We start from the raw sequence: 16397 nt of genomic DNA on the forward strand, positions 1-16397 counted from the left end.
CGGATTAAATACATTCATCTACATTTTTGCAACCTAGGTGGAGCAGAGCGTGCTGGTCTCTGGGAACTCAGATCAAACATGTTAGGTTGTGTGTCTGTCCCACGCACTCGCCTTCAGACCTGTGGTGACCGAGCTTTTGAGGCAGTAGCACCAAGGCTGTGGAATACTCTGCCTGCACCCTGATGTTTTGCTGATTCCGTGAATTCGTTCCAGAATCAGCTCAAGACACACCTGTTCAGACTGGTGTTTGTCTAAAACTCATGTCTTGTGTTGTTATGCCATGTTTTAATTGTGTTCTTTTAGTTTTTTGTGTCGTCTTAAATGTAAACTTTTGGCCCTTATATGGTCACTTTGTCTTATTTATGCTTGTAATTCCACTCCTGTTAAGTCACTTTGTGACTAAGGTCTGTGAAAAGCGCTTTATAAATACATTTTACTTACTTACTTATATCACGGGAGGCTTCTTGTTGAACAGTGAGAAGATTTAATGTCCTCCAAGGCTTACGCCTGGTAGAGATATTTATGTTATGATAATTGTCATTCATTTACAATATAGCTACTGCACCCTCAGCATACTGCATATCTACTTTAAATGTGTTCCGTCAAACAACGTTTGGCTTAAATGACCAAAATTCTAATGAAGGCAACATCCACAAAAACCCTGTACAAACCAGCCTGTGAGATATTCAAATAGAAATTGTGAGCAGCTTTGTGAGATGAGAGGGCACAAGGCAATCACAGGGCAATTATTGCCACAAATGGACTTCACTGGGATTCGAGAGTAATTAGCCAAACTTCCCGTAACCAGACCCGTGCTGTCTAATTCCTTCATCCACAGAGAGCACAACTGGTGAAGCAGCCTAATTTTAAAGGCAATCTCCCGTTCCAATCATAAACCTGGGATTTTCATTAGCATCTTGTTACTGCTCAACAGCACCGCAATTACCTCTTAATTGGAACTCATTCTGCTCTTATTTATGGAATACAGTAATAATCTGCATGCCAGTGAGCCTAGAATTAGATGAAAATGGATACATATTTGAATGCCGATAGTTGACTGAGCCTTTGCCAGGCACATCATTAAAGCATTGAACCAATGAGTCATGCTGCTTGATTTTAGTAAAATATAAATTTCATAATGACACATGAAAGCATCAGATCGAGACAAAATAACAGTTGTCAATTAATTACCTGCAAAGTAACAGTTTTGAACATATAAGGTTTCCGCTAGACAGCAACGACATACACACACACGCAAACAAGCTTGGCCTACTGTACGAATACAGCATGCTTATTTAAGGAAATGCTTGAGTGAAAAGGAATGAAAACAATGTCAGGGCACGTCTAAAATCAGCAAACTGTTCAATTCTTTAGGTGCATAAATAACGAAACCACCACACCGGACTTAGGAAGTGAAATGAATACACAGTTTACAATACACAGAAAACAGTTTATGCCGTAATATTGTGTAAAGAATTATGCACTTATCCCTTAATAAGTGAAAAAAAATGACAGGCTGGTGGCACTAGATGAAAAGTCAGAGGATAACCAAAGTCAGTTCACATTTACATCAGTGATGATAGCGTGGCTAATCATTTAAAATTAATTTAAAGGCCCTTATTGTCACAAAAAAAGGCCGAGCGAGGAATTTCCTAACCGTCTAAATACGACACAAAACTGTAAAAATAATAAGGCATATTGATGCACTTAGCAAGGCAGAAAGAAATGACCAGGTCTTCGCTGGGCTCTGTTCTAAATGCATCCCATAGATCAGGTAGACAGAGCTACAGCCAGAACTAATTGAGCGAGGCTGGTTCTCCTGCAGGACTTGGGCGATTCCCCCTCCGTGACTGATGGACGTGTCTCAGAGGACGAGCAGGGCCCCTCTGCTACTATCATACATCCTAATAATATCTCTTTGATCACACTCTCAACCTGATGAAAAATTCCAACATATATTAATAATATATACAGTATATAAAATAAAGAGGTGCAGTTCTGCTGAGGGGCAAAGCACACAGTACGGTGCTAATATAATCATTTCACTGAAGAAATGTTCAAATCTCTTCCTTGTGTGCCTGATGTGAATGTTTATCTGCTGAGACAGCAAGCAGGCCTTGATAACTAAAAATATGACAGTTCTGCAGTTTCATCCACTGACTAAAAGTTAATGAACTCAGCTACAATTACAAATATGTCTTCACGAGTGCCCAAAGATGCCTGATTCATATGTACCTGCTTGGACAGAATACTCGAGCACTATCTGGACAAACTGTAAAAAGAGAAAACAATTTAGACAAGTTGAAGCTGCTAAACTTAAGTCTGTAGTATAAATATGTCAATTATACAACAAGACTAAGAGTCTACAGCCATGCTAAGAGGTCCAAAAGGCTGTCTGCATGGCTAAATATCAGCATGGCAAGACTCTACCGACGATGCTACCGTGATGAGCTGGTCATATTTAGCATGGTCATTTCTTATTATAGCGTGCTAGCAACGAAATACAAAGTACAACTGAGACCGAGGGGAAAGTCATTAGCTTTACAGGTACGTATTGTAATATGTTTGCATTTCATGTTAACCCACTAAATAAATGTTGACGTATTTCAGATGGACCAAAGTGTACAGAACAGACGGCAACCTCCGGTTCTCAAAAGTGAAGCCGACACGGAAGTGTAAAATTGCATTCTTTTAAATCCTCCTCTGGTTGCTACAATAATTTAGATTGTGTAGAAGTCCATGAGAAAATGTCCCTACTTCTCTCTGGATTTATTACCTCAGTGAACATTGTCAACATGAGTTTGTGGTCTCAATCGCTAGTTTTAAGTCTTCTTAAAGCAGCATGTTTTTCATTGAGTAAGTTATGTTCCCATTTAGAGTAAAATAGACCATAAAGCAGGAAATTAGTGAATAAAGCTCTCCTACATGTCATTCTTTTTAAATACATGTGAAAAAATGAATGAAAAATAAGGTTATTACGGAAGCGAATAGACAAATGATTTCTTTGTTTTGTCCCCTTTCCCAAACCCTGGGCAGACATTTTTCCCTTTCCTCTCATAATTGCATCCAGGCGGTTTGTACGGAAGAGGCACTCTGAGCCTCTCAAGACCTTTAACTGACTCTCACCCCTCACAACCGACGCATTGGCCGCAAGCACATTGATACCCCGCCACATGGATAATTGCAATCAGATGCAAAGGAAGGGCAAGATGATCAGACTGATCAGCTTAACTGTATTCAAAATAAATCATTTTTTTTCTTTAAAAATTGAGACTCTGCATTGTGCCTGCATGAGAATGACACAAGTATTGGTTTTCACAAAGTTTGCTGCTTCAGTGTTTTTAGATCTTTTTGTCCGATGTTACTTTGGTATAATGAAGTATAACTACAAGCATTTCATAAGTGTCAAAGGCTTTTATTGACAATTACATTAAGTTTATGCAAAGAGTCAATATTTGCAGCGTTGATGAGAAGTTGCTCTCGGAGGATGTTTTGGTACCTTTCTTTATTCATGGCTGTGTTCTTAGGCAACATTGTGAGTGAGCTCACTCCCCTGGCTGAGAAGCAACCCCACACATGAATGCTCTCAGGATGCTTTACTGCTGGCATGACAGGACTGATGGTAGCGCTCACCTTTTCTTCACCGGACAAGCTTTTTTCCGGATGCCCCAAACAATCGGAAAGGGGGATTCATCAGAGAAAATGACTTTTGTCACAATTACGCTTTGCCTTCTGTGTGTGTGTCGTTGTGTAGCTCCACACCCTCAGTCACTCCCTCAGCATCAGCATAACTCCCTTTACCTGCCTCTGATCACTAATCAAGCACTCCCTCCTCATCAGCATAACTCCCTTTACCTGTTGAAGCCACTTTATAAACCCCTGTCTCTCACTCACTCTCTGCCAGATCATTGCCATTTCTACCCGCCCGTTTGGCTCGTCCAGTTCCCGGTTTTCCAGTCTTCCTGCTCTGCCTCGTCCTGCCGGATTTCCCCCCTCATTTCTTGTCTTGTGCTCGGACTCCCTGTTGTGTTCTGGTAACAATTCCTAGATTGTTCTCTACTCAAAAAAAACATAAAACATAAAAAAACATAAAACCTGTTTCTCACTACCTTTGGTCCTGCATTTGAGTCCACCACCACACCCCGTGACAACTGTACCACAGTCCTCAGCAGTCCAATCCCTGTACTTTTTGCAGAATATCAGTCGGTCCCTGATGTTTTTCCTGGAGAGAAGTGGCTTCTTTACTGCCCTTCTTGACACCAGGCCATCCTCCAAAAGTCTTCGCCTCCCTGTGCGTGCAGATCCACTCACACCTGCCTGCTGCCATTCCTGAGCAAGCTCTGCACTGGTGGATCCTCTCTCCTTCAAGTTCTTGACGATCCGATAAATGGTTGATTTAGGTGCAATCTTACGAGCAACTCATCTGTTCACTCTTCATAACATTCTGGAGTATATGCAAATTGGCATCATAAAAACTGAGGCAGCAGACTTTGTGAAAATTAATATTTGTGTCATTCTCAAAACTTTAGGCCCAGGGTGTAGAGTTAGTTGTGCAATTAGGCTCAGTCACTCTACAAGCACAGCAACTTCTCAGCACCGGGCGTATCCCTCATCCCTATGTAGCCCTGCTCACACCCAACACACCCAATCCTCCTCCCGCTTTGGCTGTTTTGTTTGCAATGTTTACATTGAAAGCCTCTATACTGCTGTAATGTTCTGTGGATGACAGCACTTATGTGAAAGGACATCTAGCCTGATTGTTGGCTTTTTAGAAATGAAAGGCAACAGATATGCTCATATGCAGGTTCCTACTTTTACTTTTTGGGTTTCTTCTATTTATTTAGCTCTTTATTTTTCTCATACTGTCTGTCTGAGTATACCTGGAATCGCCCTTTGACCGAAACGCTCCGATGTAACGTGTTTCACTTGGCTGCGTTGCTCGGCAACAGCTTGGGTCCATGTTTACTTATCATGTATTTTACATACACAGCATGTCATGGAAATACAGAGAAAAAACAACAACTTTGAAAGTGCGAAAGAGGAAAAGGTGGCATCATGCTGCTCTTGGCTGATTCAAATAGTCCTTTGTTATTTTGCACAGCCATAGAGAAGTCCTCACATAACACGCCACAGTTCACAGATATTTGAAGCTCCTTTTTGAACAACTCTGGTCGCAGGCGTGCTTGCAGGTGTTATGTGAGCTGGGCAAGTAGCTTTCAGAATCGCTCCCCAGCCAAGATGACTTTTGAGACTTTGGCGGCAGGATGGAATAGACACTCTCTGCTCCTTTGATTGGTCACTTTCAACAGCAACAGTCTCTTGTGATACACACTTTAGCTGTGTGTGGCACTCTTGTACTTTTCTGTGTTAGGATGCAGAGTGAGGTCGCTCTCCCCTCACCTCCAAGGCCTCTAGACAGCATGAAGTACAAAAGGCTTTCGTCGAGTCACCGTTAACGGCTTTACCCATGTCTGTTTTGCTGCTGTAGCTCCACAATCTTTTCTTTTTTGCACCGAACCGATCGAACACCAGACTCTATACCGTGTCAGGAGTTGGCGCATTACGCTATACTCAACTGATCTCACCCGTGACATGATCGGCACATGATCTGTTACTGCTGTTGTATCAGATCTAGGATCTGTAAGAGTCCAGCGCTGATCAGCGTAGAGTAGCAGTCAATATGGGACAAAGAGGTCCCATATAAGACAAACCAATTCAAACTAAACCTGGCCTCAGATTATTTTGGACATTTATAGGCACAGAAGGGCCTCTGCTTTTCGGACATCATTGATAATGCAGTTTAGATGTATGGGAACATTATTTTGAAGGAGACGATGGCTCAATCCCAAAGGGCCTTAAACCCTGAACTCTCAGGGACTTTACTGAACATCTTCCAGGCTCTTGACTTTGGAGACGAGAGGTAAATGTCAATTAAAATCAATTTTAAGTAGTTTTTGTCAAAACGGCTTCAATAAGCAAAATGTTATGAATAATACAGCCTATGCTTGCAATCCCCTGCTTTCATGTGCTTTTTATTTCCCCATCTTTAATCCTTTATAATGTTGCTGTGTAAATATTTTATGCCAGGATGACTACCCGTGCGCCGTCCCCTTTGTATACGTTTTTGTTTGAAACGCCTCTTGGCTTCCCTTGGCAACCCCGTGTTTAATGTCACAAAGCGATGGCTTATGGGTAATTCCCTGCAGAAATACAGACTTACAAAACGTTTGCATTAAGGGCTCAAAATGTTTGCGAGAGAGCCCTCAAACACTTGATCTGACTATAGAAAAGCGATCCATGACCGTGACCTGCACCCATCATGTCAGTGAGTCTCAGTTTGAAATTGTCCTGAGGAGGAATTTCCTCTCCACCTTTCAGCATGCTGCGACACACCCGGGACACAGAGGCAGAGCAGTTGACAGCGCTCAATCATTCATGTGATAAAAGAGGAGCGCTCCGCACCAGTCAGCGAGAGCAAACCGTGCTGGCGAACGGGTGGGGAAAGAGGGCTGCTTATGCAGGGGAGATAATGAGGTAATGGGGATCAGGGGTGCTTGGATAACTGGGAACACACTGAGGGCAACAATAGGGCAGAAGGGGAACAGCAGGTATCTGAAATGACAATGACAATAGCTATTGTGCCGATTTACTTCAAGTTAACAAAGCATTCTACAATGATGACAGGCTCCGTCACCTCCTGGAAGGAATTCAGCACCAGAGTTTGTCGCTCTCTGGCCCAATCCCAATCTCCACCCTTACGACCTCACGGACTTTGAGGCGCGCTCCCGCGAAGTCTATGAGGGTTTAGGGTTGTCCCACTGTCAAATCATCGAGTGTTTGAGGCTCTCTGGCAGACAGTTTGAGCCCTTTATGAACCCTTTCCGTAAGTCAGCATAGGATGCTGACTTTGCCTAAGGGAATTACCCACAAATCATTGCAATGCGACGTTAAACACGGGGTAACCAGTGGACGCATGGAGACGTAAAAACAAAGGTAAACAAAGAGGACGGCTCACGTGTGTTCAGCATGGAGTATTACATTTACACAGAAACAAGATGGAACAAAAAATAAACATGAAATCAGAGGATATTTATTCACTTATTCATCAAATATTTGATTTTGTCATTGAATCTGTTTTGACAAAAAACAGTAAATAGATTATATAAAATGACCTCTCATCTTGTGGGGAAAGAGCCTGGAAGACGTTCATATCAGGGAGTACAAAGTATAAAATAAATACCCACAATTATACATCACATTCTTTGTCGTTTTCATGGTAACGTGATATGTTGCAGCAAAGTGCCGTCCCATTCGTATTTACACCATTTCAAGCGCTCACAGTCTCTCACATTCTCTCACTTACCAGGTGACGTCAGTAAGTCCCTGAGGGTTCAGGGTTTGAGGCTTTAGGGGGGACATTGGGATTGGGCCCTCAAGGTCTTATGGTTCATTCAGTTCTTTGGGTCAGCATAGAGTAACCACTGTAAGGCTCCCAGCCAAACCACAAAGAAGAGCTGCTGTAGCCCTCTGCTCATCGTAGATGTTTAAAATAAACTTAATACATAATTTCATCTCCTGCCTCTTCCAATACAATCATTCTTCAAATGACTGACGAACCAAGCCGACACTTATATGAAATACTGTCACAAAAATATCAACCATAAGGGAAAAATGCACGCGTCTATAGTGTACATAAAGCCTATAGGCTACCTCCACCACCAAAGGTCAAAAGGGGGATATAGGCTGATTAAACAACACATGTATTATTTATTTTATTGTGACATATTGATACAACAATACTGCATATATTCACTGCAGCACTACTTTAAATGAACAAGAAAATGATTAGATTGAAATGAACACGCTGCCTTTTACAGACTTCTGTTGCAGACGTGTGATTGAAACATAGAGGTGTTGTTTGTGCGAGTGCTTTGGTGCAACTCTTGAATGGACGCTTTTATGTCTGTGAGCCACCAGATGTCCCTGTTCCTGCTGAGAATGAAGCCCTGAAGCTTTAAATCATTTTCAGCACAAATAGAAAGAAAGCCTCAAAGATGCATACGGTTTCATCCGCTCATCATTAAACGGAGGAAATGTACTGGGTCGGGCTCCCAAAGTGCAGATTTGTGCAAAAAAACTCCAAAAATTGGGGAAAAAATAGAGTCAATATACTGAAAAACAACAGCTGTGCAATTACTTCCATGCAAATCAGCTTCTCTGTAACCCAACTGAGACTTGACCCCTCCACCCTTGAGGCTCACCCATTAGGCTAATCGATCACATTCTCTCATCACCAGACGCTATAACTATTCCTCAAATAAACAAATATTATACAAATAAAGTGTATATTTTTTAACATGTCTTTCCTAATATATGTTTTTTATTCACGTGACCATTACCTCATCTGAATGCGCCCTGGTTACGATGGTATTTAAGTATTTAAATAATTTGTGAGTACTGTGTTATACCGACCGTGGCGCATGAGGTAGAGTGTCGTCCACGGTTCGATCCTTGGCTGCCACGTGCCCCACCGGGCACTACTCCCTGGATAGGGATGGGTTAAATGCAGAGAATACATTTCCCCACGGCGGGACTAATAAGGGATTTATTTATTTATTATTACATCATAATAATAACAAATTAAATATATCTAATATGGATAAATACCAAAGTGATAGTTATTGGTAACATTGAAGTCATCATCCTTGTGATTCTGTCACGTGGTCTGTCTCAGCTGAGCTCCCTATCTCCAGATGTTATTTTTTTTGTGGATAAACTAAATGATTGAATGCTATTTTCTTTTGGTTGAGTAACTTCTACTTGTTAAATAAAATGAATTAAACATGTAAACCCCAACATTATTTTGAAAAAGTCGAGAAAACGTCAGTGCGCTCATGAGACGCTCATGTTTTGGGCAGGACAGTGACGTAATATGTCTCTCTGACACTCTTCTTTTTTTGGGGGTCAGATTACTATTTGTTTAAAACGAGTTGGACTGCAGCGAGTCACTTAAACGACACGTTAGCTTTCCATAACAATGAGCTGTGTGTGTCCGATTTCAATACGGGCTGCTTAAAGCCTCAGACCAATATGTTGAAAGTGAGGTTTGGGTCACTGCTGTTGGACTACGATGGTTAAAGGGCAGCTGTTGTTCCAGTTTACTTTTAGCCACATAACTGGATAACTATTTAACTTGTGTTTCTTTAGTAACCTACACGGTGGAGTTACTAATATTGGGATTTTATTTTCCCTTTTTTATCGTCTCTGTCAAATTATCACGTTCTAGAGCGGGGGACGATAAGGAGGACCTGGAGCTGCTGGTATATGAATTTTGAATCTTCTCACTCATATTATTGTCAAAAATCTACTTCCCTTTTATACTCATTTATATTCATATGATCTTTTTTTTAAATGTTTTTTTGCGTAATTTCTTGAACAATATGTGATCCAATCAGAAATGAAAATATGTCATTATATAGGGTTACCTTTTACCATTAGAAGAGATTTAAACAGTCACGTAGAAAAATAACTTTCTGAATTCAAAACTTTTAATGGACTTTAGGTCTTTTTGACAACGTTTAAGTTTATTTTTGAAAGACCAAATATGTCATATAAAGCTGACACTTGCGCATTAAATGTTACTTTCTCAGTAGTAATTAAAGTATTTATATGAATGAAAACAATAAGTCTAGTAGCCTATAATGGAACATAATGCGAAAAGGCTCTCAGAAATTCTTCGTGCTTTCAAATATATATTCTCCTGAAGAATGACGATTCATTACATCAAATATAGGTCAACATACAGGTCAACATACACGTGTGCATGGTTTACTCCTCCTTTGTGTCTCTAACCTCTTTATATGTGCAGGTGTGACAATGGTTAATTGTAACGACTTTATAAACCCCTGGACTTTAATAGCTCACTTACTCATGTTCAAAACGTTTTGCACGTCCAAAAATATTTCGCAAATATGTATCATAGGTGTCGAGAGTAAAGTCGTAATTGAATGAGAATAAAGTCGTAATATTTCAAGAATAAATCGATCTGCCCAAATAACAAAACTGACGCAATAGCCTAACAGAAACCCCTTCTGATCGGACACTCGCACACATGTTTAATTCACCACTCAAACCCTACATTGTTTGACTGTATGTATGATTTCATCGTATATTTTACTGTGAGTCATTTGCAGTTAACGCGACTGGAGACGCATTTTTTCTCCAGTCAGCTCACGGATAACTCTCTTACTGATGCTGCCAGTTTCAAGCGGTTTCACGTCATTCAGATGGAGAGAGTTGGTGCGCTTTTTATGAAATAATTACCGACGTCCGTGATCGCGGTGACCTCACAACTGGCTTCCGCCATGATGATCTAGAAGCGCATTCCTCCGCACCAGTCTACAAGCTATTCTGCTGCTCTGCTCCTCTCTGTGTGTTTGGTCACTGCGAAGATCGTGCGGCAGAGTTTGCTCAAATATTGGTAGAGACGCTAATCCTTCTATCGGAGAACTTTGTCTTGGAGTTATGGTCTGACTTTGTTCTCAGTATAATTGGAGTAGAAGCGGATTTATTATCTGATGTAGGACAAAACTAAAACATTAATACAAGTTTTTATTTGATAAATACTCAATAATGCATATGGTGATCTTTCTTTTGTAATGATTGGCAGCTGTGTTTATATAAATGGAGTTTAGGGATTGAGCTCTCCACACCCAAACTGCCTTATTTGCTTTTGATGATTATATGTTTAAACAACCAATGTGTCAGTTTATGAGAGTTTCCTTCATGTATGAAGTGGTGAAAAAGACATCAAAAAAGACAACAGCTCCACATAGGGATAGGACACAGGTGTGTTCAAGGAGGGGCGTGTCAACAATCAAACACATTGTGAGAGGAGCATATAACTGCTGCACACTTCAGGTATTTAAAAAAATCACTTACAAGAAATGGTTAGATCAAGAAACACATGGTTGTACGTGGATCAAGGAAATCTATCAAAAACCGACAAGTGAAGAGTCTAAACTGCAGCTTACAACGACACAGAGCATAAGGAGAGATATCATACATATACATTTCAGGAAAAACCAGAATACCTCAGGCTCCAAGTAGGTTCCTTACCTTAGGTTCCTTTTAGAAAGAGCAAATATGTAGAAAAAGTTAAGGACCCAGATGGAGGGAAGACGCCTATCAATGTACTTGTAGACATGAACTCTATGCAAGGTTAGATAACAGGCAGTTAACTGACATGGCACGGGCATGTGCAATGTCCTTTGTGTCCGGTGTGTGTACACGTGCATACAATTGTCTTATGTGCAAATCTGCACTTGCGGCCCTTAACTTTCTGGTTAAAAGTAGTGACTGTCAATAGTCAATGACTGAAACAGTCAATATAATATGTTGTCGAGAAAATATATTTTTATGTTCATTTCTTTTTTGTAAATATTCCATATACAAAATATCACACACATATTCACAATATTTATGTTTCAAGTTCATTTGAATCCCATTGTACAATCACAGGGACATAAAATAATATATTGAAAAACAAAAACACCAGCACATCAAATTCTTCCACACATGCAGTGTTCATGTGTGTTGTGTGAATGTTCAATCCACAGAAATCCCGAACAAACACACTTTTTTTTAACCCCAAAATTTTTAATTTTTAATTTTTAATATAGATGAGCTTGTCACCGCTCTGACAGACGTAACGTTAGAGCAAGGCGACACAAAGCGTACGGTAGTAAGAGCTCTCAGCAGCAACATTCAGGGTCTGCCCGACCGATCTTCAGACTAGACAAAAACAGGGAAAATAAGCTTCTTCTCAATTTACTACAGCCGAACGCTCAGAAAAAGTTGCTGAAGTAGAAATTACAATATTTCCTGTTAAAGTGGAGTAGAAGTATAAAGTAGCATAATATGGAAGTACTAAGTATCACAAATTGACAAATCCTACTTAGTTACATTCCACCACTGACTACTTTCTCTTGTGTATTTCACCACATGCCTTGTCTACAGATTGGAGCCGCTTCCCATTCAGCGTCACACATCCAAGATGAAGTTTAAACAGAGCATTCTCATTTTCCTGCTGGGTGTGACGGGCATCGGACTGTTTTGGAGAGCAGACATCTCACCATACTTCACACTTCTGGCTAAAAGACCCTGTGCTTGTGACCGATGTTTATCTGAAGGTGATTCGTTGTTTGATCAGCGTTTCAGCAAATTTGATGAACCATTTTTGTCAGTAAACTACAATCTCTCAGAGGACAATTTCGACTGGTGGAAGGTAAGTTGTGACCTTGCAAAATAACAGTCTCTCAACCTGCAGTTCAAATCAGGATCAGAAAGTGAAATACAATCACTTTCAACAGTCGCCATCACTGTATTAGCTAAACTTCAGTTCTCAGTCTGGTCTTAGTTAGACCACTTCTCTCAATGTGAGCAGTAGAAAGATGTCTGACTCGTATCCATACGCCGACTTCTTTATCCAGTGGTAAACTATCAACAGGACTCTTCCTGGGTTCCCTTCATCAGAGTCAAATCCCTTGTTTACATGTAATTAAATCAAATAAATGAATCTTATTTTGATTCCGATCAATCCTCCAGCAGATTCCACTGAGCAATTACAATACTCGTTGTCGTGTTACCGTTTAATAAAACAATTGTTTTCTAGGTTACACATTCTGGACATGTGCAGTGAGCAATTTTATAATATCCAATTAACTATCAACCAGTAAGATGCATTCAGTGGAGTGCAGATCTTTAACAGCTGTGTCTGCAACAACCAAAACTGTATCGGCCCTTTTCACAGCAGTCATTTTGACATGGCGTAGCACAATAAACACAGGTTTTTTTGACCAAATTATTATTCTATTTAGTATGTCACGGTCATTCCACGAGGTGGTCCAGGGCCCTAGCCACCAATGAGCTATAAAAACTCAAAAACATACAGCGATGTATGAAGGCCAGAACTAGGCGACTCACACCAAAACAATCTAGATTGATAGACCACACTACAGGTAAGAGGAACAATATATATTTCAGATGTTGGGGTGTACTGTCCCTTTTTAAATAACTACAACTTATTAATACAAAAGTAAGGTTTGGGGATGCACACACCTGTGTTATACTTTGTAGTCCCTACTGGCTTAGTAGTAGCGATTGAGGAGTCAGCAGGCAGCCTTGTGGAGCTCCAGTACCACTGACCACCGTTTCAGACAGCACACTGCCCAGTCGGACAAACTGTGGTCTGCCTGTCAGGTAGTCAGTGATCCATGAGACGGTGGACATGTCTACCCCCACCACCCTTCACCTGCGGTGGCCAAGACCAGCCTCTCCAGCACCTTCAGCACATGAGATGTGAGGGCAACCGGTCGGTAGTCGTTGAGGCCAGATGAAGTCGTCTTCTTAGGAACAGAAACCAGGCAAGACGTCTTCCACAGCACCGGGACTTCTTGCTTCAGGCTCAGGTTGAAGAGGTGTTGCAGGACATCAGACAGCGGGATGGCGCAGGTCTTCAAGACCCTGGGGCTGCAGTCTCTCTAGCTGTCTACTAACCTGGCCAATGGGGGGTGTCAGTGGTGGAAGAGCCCTTTGATGTGGAGGGCTCTGTGCCCATGCAGCTCACCAGAGGGGACAGGGGGGGGATGATTTATACGTTATAAAAGTAATGAATTAGAAAATACAACATTCATCTCTGTCGAGTTATTTTACCAAACATGTGCAGTTTCCCTACTTGAGAAGCATCGATCAGTCTACCCGAAGGATTTTACTCAATTACTCAACAACTTTTCCTTTTCCTCCTTTTTATTTTGAGGTTCATCATATTAGTTCATTCAGTCACTAAGCCATTTAAGCCTTTGAAGCCATTTGAATCTTTTTAGGTGAAAAACTGGCTGCCTCTCAGGATTTGTAGACTCATCAGTCCTGCAGAGTCTTATCGCGGATCTCGATACCATGCGATCTCTGTCAGTGCGGCGTTCGTCAGATTACGGACCTTGTTTACTGCGACACTGTGTCACTGCATGTCTAGTGTTCCAGGCAGAGTGGTTCCGCCCTGTCTCTTTTCAGAATACTCAGATTGTGTATATTGATTATTTTACGAATTGCTTTACTTATTATTTTATTTACAATTATCTTAAAATCTTTTTAAGTCGTTTATATTGCTTCTGTTTACATAAAAGAAAAATCCTGTTAGACTTGACAATCATTGTTGTGACAGCGACTGACAATTAGTTTATTTGGTACAATTCATGTGGTCTAACTGTAAGTAATATTTGATGTTCCTGACAGCACATACAGGGTCGAGGGCAAATCATGAGTGTATACAGAGAAAAAGTGGAAAGGCTTTTTCAGTTGGTCCCAGCCAGTGCTCATGTTGAAGCATCCAGCCCTGACCGCTGCAGGACTTGTGCTGTGGTGGGGAATTCTGGTACTTTGATGAAATCACACTACGGACCTCTAATAGATTTCCAGGACGTTGTCATAAGGTAAAAGAGTCTAGACAAAGATGAACGTCAAAATTCACACCTTAATTTTCCTGACAACTACAGTGACATATGAAATATATTTGTACTATTTAGAATTAACAGAGGTCAAACCAAAGGCTATGAAGCAGATGTTGGGACCAGAACAACTCATCGTGTCATGTATCCAGAGAGTGCTGTGGATATAGATAACACCACTATTCCTGTGCTGTTTCCATTTAAGTTAACGGATTTTGACTGGTTTACGAAGGCCCTCAGCCCAGGACCTTCTGGAAGGTGAGTCATGTTTTTCATTTCAGTTCAAGTCGAGTTGCTACGGTCGGTCCTCTGAAGCTGGCGTTCAATCCTGGTGAAGTCACCCATCGGTAGAGAGTGAGGTAGACGGACCGCAGGGTGAAATTTAAACAAAGCACTAGAACAACTATTCTGTTCTTAGAACTGGTTCACCCTCTCGTTGGGCTGTATCCTATTAAGTTGTTAGGTTGCAGAGCAGGACTGTGCTGGCAAAGGTAATACTAGTCAATCAAGTTTGATCGTTCCTATTCTGATCCGAGGTCAATTGAGTAATATCAGTCTGGAGCTGCTGTGGAGGCTTTGCATAGGATTTGGACTTCCTCTCTAAATGAGGACACCAACTACAAATATGGCAGCAGAATCATTTCAATGAATGCTACTAACCTAGCATATCCCTCTGCATTCCCACCACCACTTTTGTGGTAATAACTGTGAAATTCTACTTCAGCAGAGTATTCTCCCTGAAGGGCTGTACTTACAGGATTAAAGGCACCACAAGTGTCTGTGACAACTGACCGTCAGTTGCTAAAACAACTTGCGCCTCTTAACATTCATCCAAGAAAATTCTTGCAGCATCATTTCCATAAAATTCAAACACTGACCAGTGGTGGTGTTTCCTTCATGCAAGGCAAACAAGCAGTTTCATTGCGTGAATGCCTGGTATATCATTTCACTGACAAAAAAAGTAATCATTTGATGTTGAGTTTAACATTTCATGCTTTTTTTCAACATGTGCCAAGGAAATCTAAGTTCAACAAGGATTTGGTGAGTATTATTTTTGAATGTATTCGTCAATAAACTTTATTGGCTCCAAAGGTAATGGGTCATATAATATATTTAAATACTAAGTCAGATTTCACAACAGGTGATGCTCCTTAACCCAGCGTTCATGAGGTACGTTCATGACGTGTGGCTGCAAAAGAAGGGCCATTATCCATCCACTGGCTTCATGACTGTGGTTCTTGCCCTGCATCTTTGTGACGAGGTAGGTTTATTTTTTAATTGAGTGAATGTCGTGACACACTAATGATTGACAAGTTGATGCTCATGACGATGAAGAAAAAAGCATGTAATCTTGTGTCATTTAGCAACGCTTTTACCACATTATCTGCTTCTAAAATTGTTTGCCTTTGTTTTTCCAGGTCCATGTGTTTGGTTTTGGAGCAGACAGTGATGGTAACTGGAGTCATTACTGGACAAAACTCATGGACAAAAACTTAAAAACTGGAGGACATCCTGGAGGTGAAGAGTATAAAATGATCGTGGAGCTATCGAAGCATCAAATACTCACGTTTTACACGGGCTGGTGATCTTTCTCTCAGCATTTAACATATTCAAGCATTGATAGTGAATCACTTAGAAATCAAAACAAGACTAAGAAGCCTCCAAGAAACATCTCTTCTCAGACTAACTCCCCTGCTGCACACGTTAAAAGATTAAAAATGTGAGTGTTAAATCATCCATGATCTAATGGAGAGGGAACTAACACTACATGTATAGTTACTGATCCTTTCACATCTTTTCACTGTGTTATAATATTTTAACGAAAAATGGTCTTTGGAAGGTTCTTAGAAGTAAAAATACATGAAGCTAGTTTTTCCAAGGTTTAAACAAACA

At 40.8% G+C, this 16397-nt stretch overlaps 1 protein-coding gene across 1 annotated transcript in view; it reads left to right on the forward strand.

Moving 5' to 3' along the window:
* LOC142972043 (CMP-N-acetylneuraminate-beta-galactosamide-alpha-2,3-sialyltransferase 1-like) overlaps positions 1 to 16397 on the forward strand; it is a 28020-nt gene extending 11623 nt beyond the window's left edge. Inside the window, exons 2-7 of the mRNA XM_076112841.1 lie at positions 12019 to 12286; positions 14293 to 14489; positions 14583 to 14762; positions 15521 to 15545; positions 15646 to 15765; positions 15923 to 16397. Of these exons, the coding sequence (XP_075968956.1) occupies positions 12056 to 12286; positions 14293 to 14489; positions 14583 to 14762; positions 15521 to 15545; positions 15646 to 15765; positions 15923 to 16090 (921 nt within the window). The 5' untranslated portion in view covers positions 12019 to 12055 and the 3' untranslated portion in view covers positions 16091 to 16397. The remainder of the gene's footprint in view (positions 1 to 12018; positions 12287 to 14292; positions 14490 to 14582; positions 14763 to 15520; positions 15546 to 15645; positions 15766 to 15922) is intronic.

Source organism: Anarhichas minor, unplaced genomic scaffold (genome assembly GCF_050575085.1).
Source record: "Anarhichas minor isolate MPS153535 unplaced genomic scaffold, ASM5057508v1 ptg000051l, whole genome shotgun sequence".
Lineage (NCBI taxonomy): Eukaryota > Metazoa > Chordata > Actinopteri > Perciformes > Anarhichadidae > Anarhichas > Anarhichas minor.